Source organism: Dreissena polymorpha, chromosome 4 (assembly GCF_020536995.1).
Source record: "Dreissena polymorpha isolate Duluth1 chromosome 4, UMN_Dpol_1.0, whole genome shotgun sequence".
Classification (NCBI taxonomy): Eukaryota; Metazoa; Mollusca; class Bivalvia; order Myida; family Dreissenidae; genus Dreissena; species Dreissena polymorpha.
The window spans coordinates 72,089,741-72,114,455 of record NC_068358.1 but is presented as its reverse complement, the minus strand read 5'-3'; the positions used below and the strand labels follow the sequence as shown (position 1 = coordinate 72,114,455).

Below are 24,715 nucleotides of genomic sequence, written 5' to 3'. Positions count from 1 at the left end.
TGATTTTCAAATGCGGGTGCAGTTTTGTATAGATAAGCATATTTTATATCACAGCCTGCTTTGATTACAAGTGTCATAAACAGATCGTATTTGTGAATAAATACGTGTAGCATGTGAAAAGCTAGTGAATAATATATGATTTTCTGTTATTAATATTCACAAAATGATGTTCAATAGACCAGTATGGAATGTAAACATCATTGAAGTTTTGATAAAATCTTAAAATGTCGCATTTAAAATAAATTTCCCCACGATTATAAACATGACGCAGGTTATATTCTTCCTTTAATAAAAAAAAACATCCATGATCCGTCGACGTATAATACATTAATAAGTAGCAAATAAACAGTTGCATACGTCATTAAATTGAAGGCTATATACTTAATCATGGCTCGTCTTATATGTTTGGGCTCCCCTTTAATAGTTCGGTGATGTGTTCGCGGTTATACTCCAACATGTGAACGAAATGATGCGATACAGACTTCATTTTTCATGTACTACTACTACTGACTGACACGTTTTGTGATTTTGCGACTGTATAAAAAATTATTGTTTAAGGAATGCAAACGCACAATAATGTAGTAATGTACACCAATAACTAGTGCATAATTTGGGTATCGCACGTTACATGTAAGTGTTTATCTATGTATACATACGTGTTTATCAATTTTTACTTTCTAAGAGGCGGTAAAAATAATATAAGTTATCAACATGGTTTCGACATTGACTCTAAAACTTCTATAATTGAAATAGTCATAACAATATTTTCGTCAAAAACTGTAGTGATAACAACGAATGGAGAGTTATGCGTAATCATCTACTCGTCGCGAAATACATGGCACCTACTTAAAAATTAAGAATTGGTGATTATACCATCAGGACGTTCTGATAGTTTTTGTATCTTTGTTTTGGTGAGTTACAACGATCACTCATGATTTAGCAAGACAAGGGAACGGACTTATTACACATTCTTGCCCTTTTAACATTCAAACAGGTCTGCGATGTATATGTTTGGCAAAAATGCAGTGTTTTACGCAAGAATCTGTTAAGGAACCCATCCATTTGTGTACAAATCAATATCGTTTAATAAATAAATCGCCATGACTAAAATGCCCCTTTTTTCATACCTCAAAGATGACTTTTTATCTCACAATTGTGTGTATCATTTGGATATAATCAATGAATTATTAAAGTAACACTCGTTAGTATGTGGATAAATATGTGGATGCATAAGTGGTTGTCAAATGTTTATCGATTGATTGAAATCAAATGCAGTGTTCAAAGCAATGTGACCTCAAAAAGAAATTAGGGATGATCTTACAATTTAATTATTTTTTCTCTTGGCCGTGAAGAAGTATTTGCGTATGTTGAACATACATATATTAAACGAAATTAGTGAACGTGTTTCATCATTCCTTGTTTTATCAATAAATCGAGCACGCAAGCAAGTAAGTAAGCAAGCAATCAAACAAACAATCAAGCAAGCATGCAAGCAATTAAACAATCAATCACGCAATCAATCAACCAATCTATCAAAATACCCACTTTATCCACACCTCATCTACCCCTCTATCCACCTACCAATCGATCAACCGAGTTATGTCTATCGCCATACGGGAGACGGGAAACACATAAAGATCATTAAACACGAAAGAAACAGTCAAACAGTAGTTGCATCAGCTAGAAACTTACCTCTAAGTGTTGAATAAATTAATCCGATATATTTTGTGTACACAAGTTTAATCGTTAGCAGCACAATATCCAAGTGTCAAAAGTTGGGATTATTGCAACATAATTATTATAAGCTTTAGGACAACCCATTTTTTAGCAAAAATAATTATTTTTTGTGACTCTTAATTTTCGGACACACGCGTTTTCGTCCATAATTAATGTCTCTTAGTTTTCGGACAATATATTTTAAAGCGCTATGTTACCAAATTTCGGTCCTGTTTTCGATATCTAATGACACTTTGATCACGGGGTTTTAAAACCAGATTAACATCATAAAACATGTGGCAGGTCCAACGGACCATTACATTTGTGTTATGGAGTAAATAATCTTGTAAACTTTACTCGTCTCTCTTCAATAGCTTACGAAGTGAATGCTATATGAGGTACATTTGGATTGTTGTGTCAAAAGATCTGCTTACTTTGTCAAACATTTAAATTTTGTTATAAGGTATTAGTGGTTAAAATGCTCAGGCATTCTAGAGAAAATTAATTTTGGAATCTAGGTTAAAAGAGTGATAGTTTCAATGCGTCAGGTAAGTTCTTTTATGTAATTTAACACCATTTAGTGGTTTTATCCAAGTTAAGAGTCAAAATACTAAAATATTCATGAACAATAATATAAAATACTATAAAACATTTTACAATGTTATAAAATTTTATAAAATGGAATAATTTAACATAAATAAACATAAATTTAACCTTAATATAATATATTATAATGTTATTATAGCATAATAATAATACAATTATATGAGAAAACCAATCGATTTGGATAAATTGGCTAAATTAAAGGAATGCAAATATACTTTAATCATTTACGTATACCTTAAACTAGTGATTTCTTGCGGAACATATAAAGAGGTGCGATTCTTGTATTGTGCATTATCATTAAATGTACTCAACCAATGCCCAAAGTGTTGTAATACATTCTATAGTTAATGAGTACTACTACTACTACTACTACTACTACTACTACTACTACTACTACTACTACTACTACTACTACTACTACTACTACTACTACTACTACTACTACTACTACTACTACTACTACTAGTACTACTTCTACTACTACTACTACTACTACTACTACTACTACTACTACTACTACTGATACTACTACTACTACTACTACTACTACTACTTCTAACTACTACTACTACTACTACTACTACTACTTCTACTACTGCTACTACTACTACTACTACTACTACTACTACTACTACTACTACTTCTACTACTACTACTTCTACTACTACTACTACTTCTACTACTACTACTACTACTACTACTACTACTACTACTACTACTACTACTACTACTACTACTACTACTACTACTACTACTACTACTACCACCACCACCACCACCACCACCACCACCACCACCACCACCACCACCACCACCACCACCACCACCACCACCACCACCACCACCACCACCACCACCACCACCACCACCACCACCACCACCACCACCACCACTACTACTACTACTACACATGTGTTTATATAGGTAGTTAACTACTTTTGTTTTGATTAGGGATTGCGTGACGTATATTCATCAAAGCACAAACCGACCATGGCAGACAACCAATCGGACTATGAGGTAACACCTTCAAAACACGTTTTTTTAGTGTTAGCGTGCAATATCAAGAATATAAGCTGATGTGTTTACTTGCTTTAGTATAACGAATTAAATATAGTTATACGAAGTTAGTTGTACTGCCAGTAAATAAATAATTTAAATGTGTCAAAGACAAAAACTAGAACTAGCTAGCTACATATGACTGTCGGAATAATTCAACAATAATTCCAATAAATACCAATACATTTTAAGGAGTTTACTGCTCAATATTGTGTTATATGTAAAAAGCTTTTTATGAAAAGGGTTTCAAATGTCACATTATATGTTGCTGCATTAATGTAAAGTGTTTATGAAAACGCATATTTAATGATTTATAATGGACTTGTAGGCAGCGGTAACGATTATAAATGCCACGAACGCACTAGATGGTCGGGAAATAGACTACAAAGCGAGGGACGAACTCAACATGCTTTGCATGCAAAAGTACCTGTCGGATTTAAGAATTTCGGTATGTTTTCTTTGTTTTCACAAATTTATAACAGTGTGTTGAAGAATTAAAAAACTGGCGTGAGGAACGCTTTGCTTTTTTTTATGTTTACGTTTTTTTATTGTGAAAAAAATGTGTATTTTTTTAACCCATGCTTAATCATTCATATTGTGTTTTTTATTTATTAGAACTATTTTGTAATTTTCAATATGCAAATGTTTTCCAAATCATTTCCTTGAAAACTAGACAAAGCTTTAAAATTTGAATGACATTTTGAAAGGAATATCAAAAACGGATGCATTATCCCAGAGAAATGTATTAAGATCGGTAGATCGTGTATGTGAATTGAGTGAAAACCAAACATGGGTTTGGATTGAAATGCGTCAGTTATTTAATAAATTATCAATGAACCGAAACATTTATGTAAACAAGTAAACTTTTGCTTTAAATGACTTAATGGGCGGCAAAAAACATTTAACACGAAACCGATCGTTAACTATCAAACTTGCAGGCTATAATAATTACAATCCATCTATGTACATAAAATTAAAAACTTCATGAAAATAAATGTGTATGCGTTCGCTAATTTTTGTTATTTTTGTTATTAAATGGCTATAGATAACAGTTGTACAGCAGAAACAATACAAATTCTGAAGCCTCGGGGTGTATGGATTATTATCTTGTTCTGCTATCAAACACGCACTTAAAACAAATACCTTACAAAATAAATCAACAGTGTTTTTTTTTATAACGAAATTGACAACTAGCACAAACAATTCAAGATAAGATTAACCAGAAAGTAGTTGAGTTCTGAAAAAGAATGCTATAACTAGTATTAAAAGACATTGAAACCATCTCTGTATTGCCGCATGCAATTTTAATTTTTGTTGTTTTCAAAAGGATAGTGACTTGTCCCGCCTGAACGTGATCCACGTAAGTGGCTCAAAGGGCAAGGGGTCAACATGTGCCTACTGTGAGAGCATACTGCGTCACCATGGTTACAAGACTGGATTCTACAGGTGAATGGCGCAACTGTGTTTCAATATAGATTTAGATAGAATAAATAAAACAAAGGTCAAGGTCAACATTTTTGTAAAAATCAGAAAGTTTTAGCAGCCGGTAAAATTGTCCTAGACGAAGTTAATTATTTATGTATTCTAAAACTATGTTGCTACGACCAAAAGACGGATTTAAGAACGCAACGGATATTACCTATCTCGTCCTGAATAGAGATGTATTATGAAAAACATGGATTGGATCACGCAAACCGAACTTTTCCATTACGGCAAGAGCTATGGCCAATGAGCTCGGCCCCATTTTAACTTATAGCGATACATTTTGTTTCTGGTAAATTAATACGTTACTTTTACGAACGGGATATTCATGACGTCAATGTCAATGTTGTAAGCCTAAAATAACATGTGTTTTCAATATTGAACGAGTATAATGAGTTATTGATTTTAATCACTTAATTGCCTGTAACGTTCCTATTTACTTATACTGAATTATTTCTCATATCATGGTTCTGTTTACAGTTCACCGCACCTAATGGAGCACCGAGAACGCATCAGAATTCAGGGACGCATTCTTGAAAAGGAGACGTTTGCTAAATACTTCTGGGAAGTTTACACTACGCTGAAAGAAAACGAGAAACCAGAATTGGTAACCGTTGCATTTGGCATGCTTTGCATTTGACATGCTTTCTCATCACAGGAACTTTGTCTGAATGAAAACAACAATACCTTGGTATTGCTCCCTGATATGTCCAAATCTCTAAACACACACTACAAACTACAATCGACTCCTTATGGCTCGAAGTTGTTTGTTCATATTTTCTTGCTATCTCGAAGTCTCATTGAAGGGCATATATTTTTTCATTATAATTATATACATTTTGTGCTTTTGGCTCGAATTCACAAAATGTGTAATGCATTGAAAAATATGTTTAATATAACATCAACGTGTTTGAGATAATGTATTCCAAATATATAGAATATCACTGATGACTTTGCGAATGAAGACTACGGCTATACGCTTACAGCCAAATGTTTAAACTTGCTTTTGTGCGGATGCGTATTCGTGTTGCGCGACGTTAGGACGCCCTTACGGAACATGCTTCTTAAAAGCGCGGGTAAACGCAATTAAACATGTTGTCTCGCAAAAGAAAATTAAAGATGGTGTTAACGAAGCATTTAAAGAATCATACAGGTTCGGGATTTTACTTGTTCCTCAATGAATACGTTGATGATGTATACATTCTTTTCAACACAGGAAGGACGAGTTGGTGGTTCAATGACGTATTTCCGACTACTGACCGTTTTGGCATTGCACGTGTTTCTTAAAGAAAACGTGGATGTCGTCATTTGGGAGACTGGATTAGGAGGAGAATACGACTGCACCAACATCGTCAGGTCCGTCAAATCTCAGTGTTTTGATTGACAAACAGATTAACTCTATGTATTTCCGTATCGCGTTGACCGTTGTGGGCCTCTGTACTTGCTGTTTGTACTTTAAAGCCATGTTAAGGAATTTATTCACAGATTTTCGTATGTTTGAAAAATGTCATGAAATAAATTTTACCAAAAAACTTTAATATTTTGAATAGTTTGAACATTTACAATAATACAGAAAACGATTTAATTAAAACTATGCCGAGCGTGGGGTTCGAACCCGACACCAGAAAAAGCACAACCTAACGCTCTAAGACAATACCAAGCTAGCTTTTATACATGAATGGATATTAAAACGTTAGATTGGTATTACAAGTTTTTGCTTAATTATCCATAAAAATAAAAAAATTACTTTTCCGGTTTAGCATGATGACTCGAACATATATTTTTAAAAGTGTTCTTAGTTAGGAGTATTATTTTGCATAAATTATTATCTTATTTTGTTTTTGTGTTTTAATTATTATTTTCTTCAAAATGTAAACAAGTCCCTTTTAAATAATCGATTAATAAGTTACATTGATAATGCGTATATATAAAAGCTTTGTTATTCTTTTGTTGTAAAGAACACATATACAACATTGATTGTTTATAGAATTTTAATTGAACATAAACAAAAAGGATTTAAAAAAAAATAATAAGCGCAATTGTAATTTGGTTGTTCACCATTGAACAGATGAAATTGTACATCTCTTTCTTCGCGAGATGTGTACATCAAATGCACTAATTTGCATAAATTAAACCACAGTAAAACATGTAATTTTACCATCTGCAACAGAAATCCCGTCGTTTGCGGCGTGACATCTTTAGCGCTCGATCATGTTAACCGGTTAGGTACATCAATCGAGCAGATCGCATGGCACAAAGCCGGAATATTCAAGGTAAGCAAGGTTCAAAGACAGTTATTGAATCGCTGATTTACCATTTGATTACTTATCTAAGAAAAAATAAGTGGGTCTTTTATTAATTGTGCTCGAAAATGTCAAAAACAATATTTATGTTCGTTAACATAAAAATGGGTCCTTTTGTCAACGGTATAGACAATAGCCAGACGGTAAGATCATGTTAAGTATAAAATACTGATTTAAAGCAAGTAGACACAGAATTGTAAACCTTTATTTTTAGCCTGGCATTCCGGCATTTACTGTTGAGCAGCCCCTGAATGCAATGCGTGTACTGGAAGAAAGAGCCAGAAACATACGGGTAGGTTAAATGAATCGACATGGAACAAATATTTAAAAAAATCCACTCATACATTGTAAGCGATTGATTGAAAAATATTGTGTTACAACAGACATGGGACCATTTTATTAACTCGTGTAAGACCAATAGTTCATATATTTTGTCTTTCGCTGTTTTGTTCTAAAGTGGTACAATTTTAAAGTATTCAAGTGTGCATATGCGATCTAATTATTGATAAACCTGGATAACTAATAAACCAAATGTTCACAAAGAAATTTCACTATACAGTTAACGATAAGCAGTTGTTCCTACAATTATGGGTAAATCTGTTCAAACGGCACATGTACATTTCGGATGCTGAAATAAAGATCAGTGGACGAATCGCCATCGGAGAAGTACTCATACTTTAGTGTATCCTTTGCCGTTCATATGAATGTTTTGGTGGAATATTCCGTGTCTTTTCAGGCACCTTTGTACAAATGCGCCGACCTAGGCAGGTATCAGCAGCAATTCAAACTCGGTATCGAGGGATCCAAGCAGCCGTTAAACGCGTCATTGGCCATTCAACTATGTAGCACATGGATAGGAAGGCATGAAGGTGTGTTTGTATATTGTGTATGGGTTAGATGACGTAATTATTTCAGCATGAAAACACAAGCATGAATACTAAAATGAATACTCAAATCATAAACTTCATTACTCACCCGGAATAGTTCCTTTAGGGACTTATTTATGATCTTTGACAGTTGTTTTTTCATTTATAAAACATGATTCGTGTTTGGACACATACGCGACAATTCGTTTGTCCTGTATTAAACCATATGTGTATATAAAATTATACGTAAAGCTTGTTTTAAAATATAATACATCTACAAAAAAGTAGATGAATCAAGAAAAAAAATTTAAAATTGATATATTTGAAATATTACTCTCCACAACTTTCCATAGTACATCACGTTATGTAATCGGTCGCTGATAATGGTCATTGGTGTTTATTAACAAAGATGAAAGTTTTAATCTTGCTTTCATTGCCATGCAGGAAAATGTAACTCCGGAAGAAGAGCGTCATTGGTCGCAACTCAAACAGACTACACAGCAGTTCAACTGGCTGAACCCGCTACAATCAATGCTAACTTTGTAAAAGGTACCACAAACACATTATTAATCGTATCACATTAATTGTCATTGATCCCATGGGCAGACCGATCTACAATGTTTAGAAACCTGCGAACACTTGACCACTCGCCTATTCACCGATCTCCTCGCCCACCTAGCCACGTGACTTTGAGATTAGAAAATAATACCACACGACATGTTCAAATCAAAAACGGTTCTTTTGATAAGCTGTTTATGAATGTTTTTTTAACATAGTCAACTTTCTGTGTTGGTCGGTCAAAATGGCGATGATAAGATACTGCTCAGGGTGTGTCGTAATTCGATAACTGATTATGTACCGCGGCCTTATCAGCTCCTTTACCTGACAGCTGGCCAGCATTCAATTAACAACTCGCCATTTGAAAGTCAACCCCATATCTCAATATCGATCGACCAATCAGCGATCGATATATATGGGAGCCGGTTAATATTGGTATGTACGCCATTACCGTCGACAAGATGAATGTCGAGGTTGAATTCATTTGTCAAAGAGTTCGTTTATTTTCTTTAAAAAAATAATTAAAAATGGTGTTATGGCATTTGTGTTACTGAAACAGTATCCAGAATGATAAGTTTGAGGCGTCGAGCAAATATCTCGCTATAGAACGTTCATGCATTTCACTAAACGCCCCCCCCCCCTTATTTTTATGCATCGGATAGTGTAAAACATAGAGATATAAATGCTCGAATATTTCTGTTTAATGAAAGACAAAGATGGAACGTCCATGATTTCTAGGTTTGGAAGAGTGTGAATGGCTTGGCAGGAACCAGATTATTGCAGTTGACGGTGTGACATTCTATCTGGATGGGGCGCCCACACACGACAGCATTCAGGTTCGTAACTTGCGACGTCCGGTTAGATTGGTTATACCTTTTAAGAGTCATACCGTTCATTTAAATTGAAATAAAAAGAAGAATACCTAATTGTTATGTTCCTTGTTTGATTTATAAGACACACTTAAGCTTCGTTTATACCATTATACCGGGCTTATGAAACCTACTGTTGTTCTTTTAATGAATTTTACTAGAGTCTTGATAATAGACCTATACTTATAATATTAATTAACACTTTGTTACTTGCATTTGTTGCATGTGACGAGTTAAGAAATAAAAACGAGCACAATTGTTGACAAACCGTTTATACGAATAGAATGCAAGCGGCGATAAAGTATATGATTTAAGGACTTCAATTGGATTCAACAAACATATGCTTTGTATACGTCTTACCTAGGGTTTGCATTATATAACCTACACCATTTAACTTTTTTTACATTTCATTTCTAAACGCACTTCGTATTTTTCTCTGATTCCATCTAAACATTTGCTCCAAAACATACCATGATTCCCTACGTTTTTTACACAACAAGACATTGAGCCCATATTCGCAAAAAACTGCACTTGGCAAATTAACCCTCAATGCTCCTTCAAGGGCTTCTTTATAAAATCACCTTGGGGAAACATATTAATCCTGCTCTTTTTGTTTGATACTTTCAGCAATGTGCGGAGTGGTTTCAAACGAAAACATCATTAGAGGATAAAGAGTATGTACTCATTAGAACTATCCTGTCGTGCTCCTTCATGACAATATTGATCATATTTAGTTTGATATTTAAGTTATATCGCCTTGAATGAATATGCAATGATTAAAAAGAAACAATATCGATACTGTTCGCGTGAGTGTTTCTAAAATTGTTGAGAAATTATGTACCTTTTTTATGTATGAGATAAATGTCTTAATAACTACACAACTAACCGCTTCTTATATATTTTGAAGAACAAAAAAAATATTTTGGCAGTAAAACATAAAATCGGTATTAATTTACAACGTTCAATTTCAAAACAGGCAACACATTTGTGTGATACGGAGTGCGAAATCACATCAGTTAAATGACGCTATTTAAATGTTTTGCAATTCATCACAAAATATCAAAATGTGTAGCGGAAAGCAAATTAAATGAAACGTATCCTTTGTTATATTAAACAAGTTATTGTCAACATATAGTGATTGCGTCTATGTTTCAGGGGCAACGTATTCCGTATCCTCCTGTTCTACTGTACTTCTGACAGAGACGCGAATGGATTCTTACAACTGCTTGTGGTAGACTCTTCCAAAAATATTTCCCACCATTTATTTAACCTGAAACAAGTTTAAGTTATAGTCTTGGTCTGTATATGAACTACTGGAAACTGAATATAAAAGCGTTCGTGGTTTTAATTAGGAACATGTGTATAACGCGAAGTGATATTGATCTCAAAACGGTAAAGGGTCTGTTTAATAACAGATTTCAAAAAAGGTAAAGAACTCTGAGTGGTATTGATCCCAAAATGAAGAGAACTTGTGTTGTTTGTATTACAAAATGGTTAAGGACTCACGGTCTGATAGAAATAGACGTTATTATGCCAAACTAGCTAAAATAATAGTAGAAGCATTACAGTGTGTACATCCATACGAAAAATCTTGAGCCATGAATATTTCGTTTTTTTTCCAGTAGTAGAAAAAAACGCTTTTATTTGAAACTAGGTGTGCTTCTGTAAAAAGTCACTGCAAAGTTATAACATCAATAACCGAACTTGAACCATAATCTACTCGATGATCATTTACCAAAATTCGTCAGTTACTGGTCACTTCAAAGACGTTTTTCTTGAAAAGAATAAAGTTATCAAAAATATAACAACAACCACCGTTGTCAGTTTTTCAGATATCCATACGTTCATGCATATTTCGTCAGGGCGGTCATGTGCGTAAACATGTTTGTTAAAATTTGTTACATGTGTTGAAAAGTATAAGGTTATATTATAGTTTGAAACTCAGACGATTATCCTTCGTTTCAATAATTACGAGCCTGTGCATACGTCTGTATTGCTTATATATTTTATCATATCATTTATGAATATGTTGTTTCCCTTCAAGAGGTATGATGCATTTCAGAGCCTTCATATTAACATAATTTACACATAAATATTATGGTATATAATGATGGTAACTAAGATAATCAAAATACAGACTTATTTCTTAAGAATTAATGTCTTTGAAATATAAACCACCGTCTAGTATTCATATGTAATATTTTAAGTTTTAAGTAGGTCTTAGCGACCTTTTGGGGGTACAGTTTAATCTTAGAAGGTCTTATAGACGATTTGGAGATACAGAATGAGTAGGTCTTATAGACGATTTGGAGAAACAGAATGAGTAGGTCTTATAGACGATTTGGAGATACAGAATGAGTAGGTCTTACAGACGATTTGCAGATACAGAATGAGTAGGTCTTATAGACGATTTGGAGATACAGAATGAGTAGGTCTTATAGACGATTTGGAGATACAGAATGAGTAGGGCTTATAGACGATTTAGAGATACAGAATGAGTAGGTCTAATAGACGATTTGGAGATACAGAATGAGTAGGTCTTATAGACGGTTTGGAGTTACAGAATGAGTAGGTCTTATAGACGATTTGGAGTTACAGAATAAGTAGGTCTTATAGACGTTTTGGAGTTACAGAATGAGTAGGTCTAATAGACGATTTGGAGATACAGAATGAGTAGGTCTAATAGACGATTTGGAGTTACAGAATGAGTAGGTCTAATAGACGATTTGGAGTTGCAGAATGAGTAGGTCTAATAGACGATTTGGAGTTACAGAATGAGTAGGTCTTATAGACGATTTGGAGATACAGAATGAGAAGGTCTAATAGACGATTTGGAGTTACAGAATGAGTAGGTCTTATAGACGATTTGGAGTTACAGAATGAGTAGGTCTTATAGACGATTTGGAGTAACAGAATAAGTAGGTCTTATAGACGGTTTGGGGTTACAGAATAAGTAAATCTTATAGACGATTAGGAGATACAGAATGAGTAGGTCTTATAGACGATTTGGAGTTACAGAATAAGACGGTCTTATAGACGATTAGGAGATACGGAATGAGTAGGTCTTATAGACGATTTGGAGTTACAGAATAAGACGGTCTTATAGACGATTGGGAGATACAGAATGAGTAGGTCTTATAGACGATTTGGAGTTACAGAATAAGTAGGTCTTATAGACCATTTGGAGTTACAGAATAAGTAGGTCTTATCGACGATTTGGTGTTACAGAATGAGTAGGTCTTATAGACGTTTGGGAGTGACAGAATAAGTAGGTCTTATAGACGATTTGGAGTTACAGAATAAGTAGGTATATACGATTTGGAGTTACAAAATAAGTAGGTCTTATAGACGATTTGGAGTTACAGAATGAGTAGGTCTTATAGACATTTTGGAAATACAGAATGAGTAGGTCTTATAGACGATTTGGAGTTACAGAATGAGTAGGTCTTATAGACATTTTTGAGATACAAAATAAGTAGGTCTTATAGACGTTTAGGATATACAGAATAATTAGGTCTTATAAACGTTTTGAAGTTACAGAATAAGTAGCACTTATAGACGTTTTGTAGATACAGAACAAGTAGGTCTGATAGACGTTTATGAGATACTGAATAAGTAGGTCTTATAGACGTTTTGGAGACACAGAATAAGTAGGTCTTACATACTTCTTGGGAGATACAAATATAGTTAGTCTTATAGACGTTTAGGAAACACATATGGAGTTGGTCTTCCATACTTCATGGAGATACAGATTTAGTAGGTCGTACAGACGGTTCGGAAATACATACCTAGTAGGCCTTATAGACGTTTTGGGGATATAGTTTGAGTGACTCTTGCAAACGTTTGGGAGATACAGATTGAGTAGGTCATTCAGACGTGTGTATATATATATATATATATATATATATATATATATATATATATATATATATATATATATATATATATATATATATATATATATATATATATAAAATTTATCTCATATGACTTGTATACCGTACGAAGATTCAGTCTGATAATCTAATTAGGCCATACATACATTTGGATGTGCCGTTTTGTCTTCGTAGATTGTACAGACTTTTGGTTAGACTACTGTCTGATTAGTATCGCTGTACCTTAATTGACAACTGTATACCATGCAGTACCAATAATCTAATGCATATGTTTTGTTCATTGTTATTTCTTTTTCAGAACTGTGGTTTCAACGCAGCCGTTTTTTGTACAAATGCAATTTTTAAAGAGCCAAAGTGCGCAGGTACCTCCTGTTTTATGTTTTCATTCGTTATATAAATGATACCCTGATACGTATTCAGGGTTACTTTATGAGCGTTTTACAATCTGAACGACGGTCGTAATTCTATTGAAAAAAATATAAAATATAAGTGAAATTAGCATGTCCGGTTGTTTGTAAATCATCAATGGCAGCTTCGTCTTTTAGGCTATTAAAGACCTGCCATTTAAAAGATGTTGCATTGAAGTTCTAAAAGTAGTTGTTATTGTCTGGTATTGTTTAGTTATGTGTATATTTATATGCATTCATAAACCAATGGCCTCAGATCAAGTCAAGAAACAGACCGCGTTCGCAGACAGCGCCAAACGCCAGGAAACGTTCGAAACGTTGCTGGGTAATAACGCGAAGTACGAAACCAGTCAACGTGACCATGGCGAGATCTCGTTTAAGTCTTGCGCAGTTATAACAATACAAGAAGCTGTTGATTGGATTATCAAACTCAGAGATGACGTCAAAAAAATGTCAAAACCACACTCTGGTATGGCTAAGAACGATCCGGCAGTTAAAGCGCCAGTAGAAGAAATGTGTGTACGGGAAGACGCAACTGAAATTGGCATCATAGACGCGGGGAATGATCAAGCGACGGACAACAATAGAAACCGTCAGAAACAAGTACACGTGCTAGTTACCGGAAGTCTTCAAATTGTTGCCGGAGTTATGTGGGTGCTCAAAGACCGGCAATCAGATCGCTAGACGAGGAGAATCGGCAACACTTTTCTAAAAGATAGTTTTCTACTGGAAAAGACATATTGTTTTGCATACTATATATTTATTCGCAACTCATAACATATGTTGTCCGAACCGTTTTTATTGTAAGCACTTTATTAATATACTAAAATATGCATACATATATTATTTATTACGGCTTTTAACTGATATTTATTGGTGCTGGTACTTAATGATGATTATTTCTGAACACGTGTACACACAAATGGACGATACATGTATGTACTTCATTTCATCCTGGTCAGAACGTAATATTTCTCTAGCACCTTTGCAACCTATTGAGTGAGTTAATTGCAATTAAATCAAGTTGATAGTCTATTATAAAGTGTTAAGTTTGATTAATAGAGCTATGATGATAATGTGCACTATGTGTACAAGTTTGTATGGGCGAAGAGTGATGTTATATTCATTAAATTATTATAATAAGGCATGCTTAATGGGTCATATAATGATGTATAACAATTAATTTAATAATCTTTTTCAGAATGCGTTAAATATGTTTAAGATACCGTTTATAAAAATCTGTTATAAAATTCAATACCATTGTTAAGTAAACTTACTTCACATCATAACTTTATGTTTTACAATATTATTACTTAAATATGACTGTAACTTAACATCTCACATTTCTTAAGACTTATAAAATGGAAAACAGTCTTCCTCAAATAACACATACGTGTCCACATGTCATAAAAACTTCACCATTTATTGTGTTATGAGGCTGATGTCATTATTGTCTATGAACAATTATGTATTAATGATCTTGGAAAATCATTAAGGTCCTTTTATAAGAAATGTGTTTGAATTAATGTTTCCTTTACATGTAATACAATAAATGTAGGCCATTTTAAAGCGAATGTATTCGATTTCAGTATCATCATTGTATTATTGCATTCGCAACTTTCAATCTAACAGTGATCTTAAATTTGTCATTAATATTATTCAAGTTCCGTTCAACAGTGGAATAATTCAATGCCTACATTACTTCAATTTTCATTCAAATACATGTTTATTTTATTGTGATCTTATCGTACGAACTATATCAATAAATACATATCAACAGCTTTATTTTATTTCTCAACCATCACCGACAATGGCGCTCTCGCGACATTTATCGAAAATGTATTCATATCCCCCCTCCGACAAATGCACACTTTAATATCAAAATTATCATAAAATGGTTTATAACCTAATAAATCATCTCCGGCACTTAAACTTTCCGTATTTAGCCGTCTATACTACTCATCTCCTATGGATGGGTTTTTCATAACGCAGTCGGAGGCTGTACAATGTATTTCAATGTGAATCTTTTGCTATGGTTGGATAGTTTTATTTAAGCTTATTATCGAGTTTTAAGGTAATTCATATATCGTATTTACGCGATTAATTTACGAAATAATGACCTTAAAGGGGCCGTCCAACAGATTTCACGTTTTGGTAAATTGACAAAATAAAAAAAAAGTCGTTTGAAATTCGCAAATTTTCGTTTTAGTTATGATATTTTGAGGAAATAGTAAGACTGACAATTTACCATGCTCTTAAATATCTATTATATGCATCTTTTGATGATTTGAAAACCTGAAAATTATAAAGCGTCGTGCGACGCGAAACGATTGAATAATTTGGAAAGTTCTTTTGTTGTCGTTTTATTCTGGGATACTACGAGGATTGCTTATATAGGTTAATCAAAGCGCTAAAGGCACTGAAGTTGTTCGCTATTGCATAATTTAAGACGCAATTCATTTTTCAAAATTAATCGCAAGTTTGAAATGAACACACGCCATTCACATTTATGAAGAGTGTGTCATAACACACGGGTCGAGCTTTGTGTGAACTTTTTATCATCCTATTTATTTCATAGAGATAATTTAGACAAAATAAAAAGAACGTGGCCTGTTTTGGACGTTTTGAAAGCATAGAAAGTATGATGAAAATGGTAGTGAAAACTAAATATAAAGACAATTTGCAATCACCATCATATTAAATGAATATTGGAATATCGAATACTTATCTCACTAAGAAAATAATTTCATGATGAAAATTCACTTTATAAAACTTTAGATTTTTGACACCATATACAAATTCAAAATATACAAGAAGATCATTGATGAAAATAAATAAAAAAATAAATCTGCGAGCAATACTTTTTACTCACGAATTAGGTAGTCATCAAGACAGCCCTGTTGACCCGTAAATTGTTGTTTATGCATTACTTGTAGCCCTAGCAGTTCACACGGTGTCAACAACTCTTACCTAAACATAGGTATAGAGCACTAATGAGCTTTTTTGGCGTAGCTGTTTTACTCAGCTTTTCATCTTAATGACTTTTACATAACGCCAGCAAACACGCATGAATATTTTCGAATAATTCATAGGCTGTTTCGAGATAAAGCCTCTGAACTTTGGCTACATTACTGTGTAAGTGCTCAGCGCAAAGGATGTAGCACTGTTCAGTGTAAGGAATTCCGGACTACTCTCTGAATGTTCAAACGACACAAATTGTGGCCCAGTAACAAATGCGCGTTAAAATATATCTAGCAGAATTTCAGTTTTGCTTTCAAGATGAGAAAACAATCATTACCAAAATAGTAGTGTCACGATAAGAGGAAAATCGTTTAATTATCCATCCACAATGTTTGCCGTACTCGGTCACCACGTCTGGAAATCGTTCCTTAAAGCCTGGATAGGCTGCCCTTATTTACAAGTATGCTATTTTGAATTCAATTTTGTATCGAAAAACATTGTGCTAAAATGTTCCATTTACAATTCGCAATGAGATCTTAAATGATCCTCGTCATGCGAAAATGGGTCTTATTCAATATGCGCCCATCATAGATATAGCCCAGTCAGCCTGCGCATCTCTCAGTCTGGACAGGAGATACGTAATGAGACCATAACATATTGAGTGATTTTAAAGCGAACAGCATCGCCTCTGACCTGACTGAGCATATGCACATGTTGGGTTAAAGAAACGCTGGCCGAAACGCATAAGATCCATTTTCGCATGACGTGGCTATGAAAGTGTGATTTAAATGTTCGAAAGAAAACTACGTTTAAATCAAATATTAACATACTATATATTTCGATAGTGAAGATATATACTCATAACAGGGCATGTGACGACACATATGATGTGCACTCCCGTAGTGTATTTTTTATCTGCTTACACTAATGTGTGGTTTGACACTGACAACACACATTTCATGCGGTGAATATGCAATTTACAAGTGAAAAAAACACAATAATTAAACTTTTGTTTTAATTTTATTGATTTATTCAGAAAAAGTAAATTGCAAACTTTATTTCAAAGTCAGCGCTTACGCCGACTACATTTTTAAAAGATTTTTCTTGTTCTATTTAGTCGTTTTCGGTTTTAGCGATTATTAAGCATTTTTGAGGTTGTCCATAATATACCTGTAATAATTGGTGAACTCATGACCAATGTTTTATAAATTGAGAACTGTGAATATAAACTAGCTTAACCTTCCACTATTGCGTTGTTATCACCCGTAAATACAAAAGATCAGGTTGAGAACAAAAGAACGTTTCCCAGAAATCCCCGCTGTAGAAGCATGAACGAGGTTACGAAACAGATCATTCGTTTTATATTTAATTGTTCCTAATATGTTTTAGCGATTATGAAGCATGTTTGTTGTTGTCTATCGTATCCCTGAAGTTATTGTTGGACTCATGTTCAAAGTTTTATAAATTGAGAATATAAACAAACGTAGCCTTAAACTATTGCGTTGTTTTCCCGAATCTATTAATAGCCTCAGATTAACAAGCGTTACCTTATACTATTGTGTTGTTATCACCCGTGCAATTGGACTCTCTTTTAATAGCCTCAGATTATGAATGAGCTGAGCAAAAATACTACGTCATGAAGACGCAGCAGAAAGTGGAATTTTTTAATCATTCATAAACAATCTTAATCATTCATTCACAATCTCTTCCGCGACACAAGTAATACAACATTGTTTATTGATTCTTTTCTATATTAGCTCCGTTCGAAACTATTACATTTAACACGATATTCATAAAATGTTTCCATTTGTGAATGAATATAGTTGAAGAACTCAAACCTGTTGCATAAATTATACAACTCTTTCTCGCGCGGATACGGCATGTGTGGCAGGTAGAAGGCTTTCCGTAGATAAGCAGAACCGACTTGAAATTTCGAGAAACAACATTAGCTGTTCGCTACGCGAACAACTAAAAATAATCCGCTCTAAGCATGAGTATGCATGGTCGAGTGGTCTAGGCGGGAGACTTTTTACTCCAGGACTCCAGGGGTCAGTGGTTCGAGCCGTGTTGATGGTTACTGTTTTTCCTTTTTGTAAATTGTATTATATTTTTTAACTGGAGATTTTTAGTTCAAATGTTTATCAATATAATGTATTTAATGACAAGCTTTAATACATGCCAAAATCTGTTGGACCGCCCCTTGAACATTTAAATAATTTATAGTGTAATCCAAACTTTAATAATAACAGTGAATTACTTGTGTTTCATTTCCGTTATTCATGTTATTCTCGTATTAACTTTTTAATTTAATACAACAATTGGTTAAACCTTGATATTATTTTCCAAAGTAAACATAAATAGAGCAGTGAAGTCAACAAGTATACCACCACCACAGCAATAATACCATTTTAACTACTAGCAGTTGTAAAATAGCATGTTTATGTGAATACAAGTGTACAGTTTAATATTCTTGAACATTGAGCTATTTTCGTGTTGTAAGTCTAAGCTTCTTACTCTCAAACTTTAAACATAGAACCTCTCGCTAATAGACGGCTTTGAGAACATTCAAAACAATGTTATATTCGTACTGCAAGACAGTGACTCTTGGGGAGCAGCAAGCAACTCGCTCTTTAAAACGATCGACAATTAATAAAATATCAGAAATACACAACTACACGATAGGCTGTTCCGCAATCTGTTGTTTTTTAGCTCTTGGAAATGCTTTTTAAAAGCATTTTATCATATAGAACCTATAAACCCTGACGATAGTACCAACAAATTGTACTATTTACATATATTTAATATATTTAATAAATGTCTTTGAAGACATGTGCACGCACAAATCGGTTTATATCGGGGATAATTTGTCGGGAAATATACACAAAGCGCCGCCTGCGAGAAATAGACATTTATTCTTAAGATCAGTAAAAAAGCAGTGTATTCAGTACACGTGTTTAAAAAGGAAAAGGAACTAAATAACACAGGAAACTGAATTAAAACTGCAGGGATTTGTGAAGTTAAGTCTATAATGTGTTTTAAATTACGTTTGTTTAAAGTGAGCCATGAAAAAAGTATTGATTTGATAGCACATCAAATAGATATGATAACATGAACTCATAGATCTTTTTTGATAACATGAACACGAAATTCCGCAGAACTGAGAGCGCATGAAAACATGCGTACTTCAATGCTGAATGTGTGAGGGCGCTATTTATTGCAAACACAGCAATAATACAACTCAAGAAGAAAAAAAAGTGTCGCGTGACTGTCAACATACAAGTTCAAATCATTCGGTCCTCAGCGCCAACTCGGAAGAAGCATCGGCTCTTTTATCAATGCATCGCAAAAAGAGATGGTGCCCGTGATTAACGACCGTGTATACACTGTATTCATTTTGTTTGATGTTAAAATGCCGCTAACTTTCCAGCCATACAAGAAAGGAAGTGATAAGCGTTGGTTCCGATTTAAAGTCTCTATTACGCTCAAAATCAACGAAAATTGCGTAAAGTATTTCGTAAAATAAAGTTAATACCTTAACAATTAGTGTTCCTTATAGCAATAGCCACAATTTCAACGCTAGATGCGGTATGATTACATAGATTTATGTAGATACAAAATGCTCGTTTTCATTTATTTGTGACCACAATAAATTCCATGTTAATTTCTTGCGAATATATCTATTGATACGACACACGAACACTAAAATGGTACCATGTTCAAACCATAATAAAAACGAGCATTTTGTATCCATAAATATCTATTTTACCAGACCACATCTGACGTTGAAATTTCGACAATGGCCATTTGGAACAATGATTTTTAATTGTTTAGCTTTATTTTACGAAATATTGTACGAAATTTTCGTTGGTTTTGAGTAGTAATGTTACTTTAAAATTCGATGTTTATCTCGACTTAACTCGCCGCGAATTTTTCTTAGTAGATCTATAATTTGGACATCCCGCGAAAATTAATGCAAAATAGACGCTAGTATCATTCTTGCTTATTTGGCTGAAAAGTGAGCGGAATAAAACAAAAATAATACAAGTAATAAAGGGTGTTCAGGCCCGAACGCAGGGTTTTGAAAAAGGGGGGTTCGAATTTTCCCTAGCAAATTTTGAAAATGAAACGTAAAATTCTGCATTCTGGTGACTTTGTATCTGTATTTAGAGACTGTAACTATAGAGCATTTTTAATTTTTCATATGAAATTTCACTTTCATTGACCATACTCAGTGACTGATGGACATGAATATGATATAGACCGTTCCATAATTTAGTCATTACATAATTATCTCCCCTGAATTCTCTCCGCGTCCGCCATTACACTGCTGCTTTACAATCGGTAACATATATAAGAGAGCACCGATTATTCAACGGATGAATTTCTTTCTAAATTCTTAGGCCGTCATTACATGGTCTTGGTTGTCTTGGAAAACTAACACATTGACACGTTAAAAAAAGCATTTAATTAAATTAAATGCAATATTTTTCATTTGATTATTTGCTTCAATCTTTAAATCGTATACGCCTTTGCATTCCAGTGTTTAATTGCCCCTTTGTTCTGCATAATCCGATTATCTCGTTTTGATCAGATATTGTCCAGACTTAACTAACCACATGATGATATAAACCACACTGGGTGGCAGATGACAATCTGGTCATTAAACACAATTGATGATGCCACCATGTCTCATCTTCCTGGTGGTATTAAAGGGGCCTTTTCACAGATTTTGGCATTTTTTAACTTATTCATTAAATGCTTTATATTGATAAATGTAAACATTGGATTGTAAAAGCTCCAGTAAAAAATCAAGAATAAAATTAAAAAAAGGAAAAGAACATTGCCCGGAGCAGGTTTCGAACCAGTGACCCCTGGAGTCCTGCCAGAGTCCTGAAGTAAAAACGCTTTAGCCTACTGAGCTATTCCGCCGAGTACACATACTTGACGTATTTTATACCTTATATAAGCAATCTTCGTAGTTTCACAAAATTTAACGACAAAAACAGAACTCTCCAAATTATTCAATCGTTTCGCGTTGCAACGCTTTATAATTTTTAGGTTTTAAAATCGTCAAAAGATGCATATAATGGCTATATTAGACCATGGTAAATGTTCAGTATTACTGTTTCCTCACAAATATCATAACTAAAACGAAAATTTGCGAATCTGAAACAACTTTTTTCAATTTTGTCAATTTACCAAAGCGTGAAAAGATCCCTTTAAGCAGTCATTTGGTAAGATAATTTACCTCCGACATACTTAACAGTTGCGTAAATAAGATATGTTAAATATTTTACAAATTAAAAGTTATGTCCAATATAGAATATCAGAAATTGTACACCGTAAAGATACTAGCCCGTTTAATTTATGAAAAAATAAAATATTTAAAAAAAAAAATAAAAATAAAACATTTAACGTATTTAGCGGGTATCGGTTAATTAAAACTACGTCATTCCGTATGAAGATTTGATGTTACGGCAATGCACGAACGATATCATAAAACAATAAATTACATTTGACACCAAAAAGAGGTAAAAAATATTTAATAAAATATATATGTATATAAATATATGTGTGTTAAAATGTTAGATATGTGTCACTCATACTCACTAGTAACGAGTTTTCAATATACATGAGTACACAGTTCAATTTGCATCATATGAAGTTGTGTTTTTTCAGTTGTATGTTAATATTCCTCAATAGCGTCATTCTTTGTACAAAACCCATCAAATTAAAATTACATGTAAATACTGTCATGTCCTTTGCTTTTAATATGGCTTTGTAGTATGTTTATTTTTCAAAGCACTCATTACACTTTCTAACACTCATTTATTTATCACACTAGCGTCCTCATGCCATTGATAATTATATTTTTATAATTAGATGTATTACTATTGTAATTTATTGAAGCTTTTCTGCAAAAAAAATATTACGGCTTATGCATAGAGCTCTTTATTGTGTCAAATTGTCGGCCTTTCAGTCTTCAGATAATCTTTAATTTGATGCTTATGCCGCGTTTTTAAAGGTGCAAATAAATGTATTAATAAATTCGTTTGGCGCTTAATAATATATTTTTGAAATATTATTTAGGTGTTTTTTTATCGGAGTTTTTTTGTGTGGATTAATTGACTAAACATTTGGTGTCGTTATCCATATGTTTTGCGTTACTTCAAAGACCTATACAATACAATTTTTAGTATTTTTAGCTTTATAGCTGTTAAATGATTCAAAGATGAAAATATAGATATATCACATAGATCGCATTCTCTTCATCTTCCGAATAATCACATAAAAGGTCGTCAAGATCAATATCACTCTCTCATGATAAAAAGCTCTTTTTTTAACGTGACAAAATTCCATCTAAAAAAATAAATATAAATCCAAACCACAATTTTTTATCTCTAATATCAGTTAGAACAAGAAAAATAATGGAAGGCGTATCAATAATATCATACTTAATATAATATGTAATGATTTTGGAATGTAGATTTTTACCAAATGAGATCAATTACAAACAATTAGCGGTAATTAATTGCGCGAGAATCTTTTATTAGTATTATTAAAATATAATCTGCTTGATGTTGCGGCTATTAAAATCAACACAACAATACATGCGTGAATTGTTTGTGAAACGTTAAAAGTAACAAGTCTAATCAAAGACATAGTATGAGCGACTGAACCAGCAAATTTTTTGCCGATGATTACCACTTGATTACAGATAAACAAAAACAAATACACGAAAGCATTTTAAACATTTTATTTGTAACAATCAATCTCAACTTCAAACAATCATTTAAACAACAAAAATGTGATAATCGCCTCACATTAATTCATTAAGTAATTTATTTATCCGACCACGGTGAAGCGGGTATTCTCTACGTCTTTGGCTTTTGGAATCGCAGACTCGCACAAGTTAGCAGCAGTGTAATGGCGGACAGTCACGTGACTGACAATATGGCGGCGGTCAATTTATCGATTATGGAACGGTCTATAACAAACATGAATTTCCCACTACCGTTTTTCAATAGCTTAAGCTTAATTTCAATAACCACCTTTTTCGACCATACACGGAAATATATTATTTTATACGGTGTTTAACCAGACACTAGAATTGCGGGCACACACTTTGTTTAACATATGCAACAACAAATTTAAAGAATGTAAAATCAACAATAAGAACAGTATAAAATATCATTATTTATTGGAACCTTGGAATCTTGAAAAAGGTGTATTTTACCATTCCAAAATTCTAACATTCTTAAATCAAGCAAAATAAAAGGAAATATTTGACTTTTTTTCAACACAATTGTTGTTACTATGGATAGTACCAGAGGCCTCGCATTGCCCTAAACGTGCGAATAGTGCATTGTACAACAAACATTTATTAACAAAACTTGGTATTCTCTAATCTGCATCAATACTAAACAGATATCAACATGGTATAACTGGTAACTTTAATTTTTTTTACTATTTTCAACCAATTAGTGTTCTATTTCTGAACGAATTTCAGAAACATATAACAAATAAAGACTTCATAAAGACCCTATAACCACAAACTGCTGGCCCTATGGCCTCAAAGTCCTTAACAAAAAGATGGACTTATTTGCCCATTATGCTCAAGATCCGTCACAGTTAAGAACATTAAACTTTAACGTCCACCTGATCATATGTCATAACGTTTTAAATTCATTTTAAATGTTTAAGAGTAGGACATATTTTCAAGTGTCATGTTTGGCATAATTAAAACATTGTGGAAAGTTCTGTATGTGGATCTTGGAAATGAATTCATCGAGAAATAAATTTTATGGTGACCTGTCGGTAGCCTATTGAAATCAATATTATTGTAACGCTTAAATACGAAGACTCACTGCATTCCGGGGAACAAAGTTGGCTGCAACTCATAGTACAATTTTTTTACTCGTCAAAAAATATTGTGTGCGAACGCACCCAACGCAACCCCCCCCCCCCCCACCTGGCAACGGGTATGGTGTTATA

General features: G+C 33.5%; 1 protein-coding gene across 1 annotated transcript; it reads left to right on the top strand.

Moving 5' to 3' along the window:
• Window positions 1–2,079: 2,079 nt before the first annotated feature.
• On the top strand, window positions 2,080–15,441 carry LOC127879068 (folylpolyglutamate synthase, mitochondrial-like). Its single transcript, XM_052425660.1, has 15 exons — window positions 2,080–2,264; window positions 3,274–3,339; window positions 3,707–3,826; window positions 4,706–4,824; window positions 5,341–5,467; window positions 6,077–6,216; window positions 7,031–7,133; window positions 7,378–7,455; window positions 7,900–8,032; window positions 8,474–8,578; window positions 9,326–9,423; window positions 10,084–10,130; window positions 10,612–10,687; window positions 13,651–13,714; window positions 14,016–15,441. The coding sequence occupies exons 1-15, from the start codon at window positions 2,256–2,258 to the stop codon at window positions 14,441–14,443; spliced, it is 1,713 nt and encodes a 570-aa protein (XP_052281620.1). The 5' UTR covers window positions 2,080–2,255; the 3' UTR covers window positions 14,444–15,441.
• The last annotated feature ends 9,274 nt before the right edge of the window (window positions 15,442–24,715 follow it).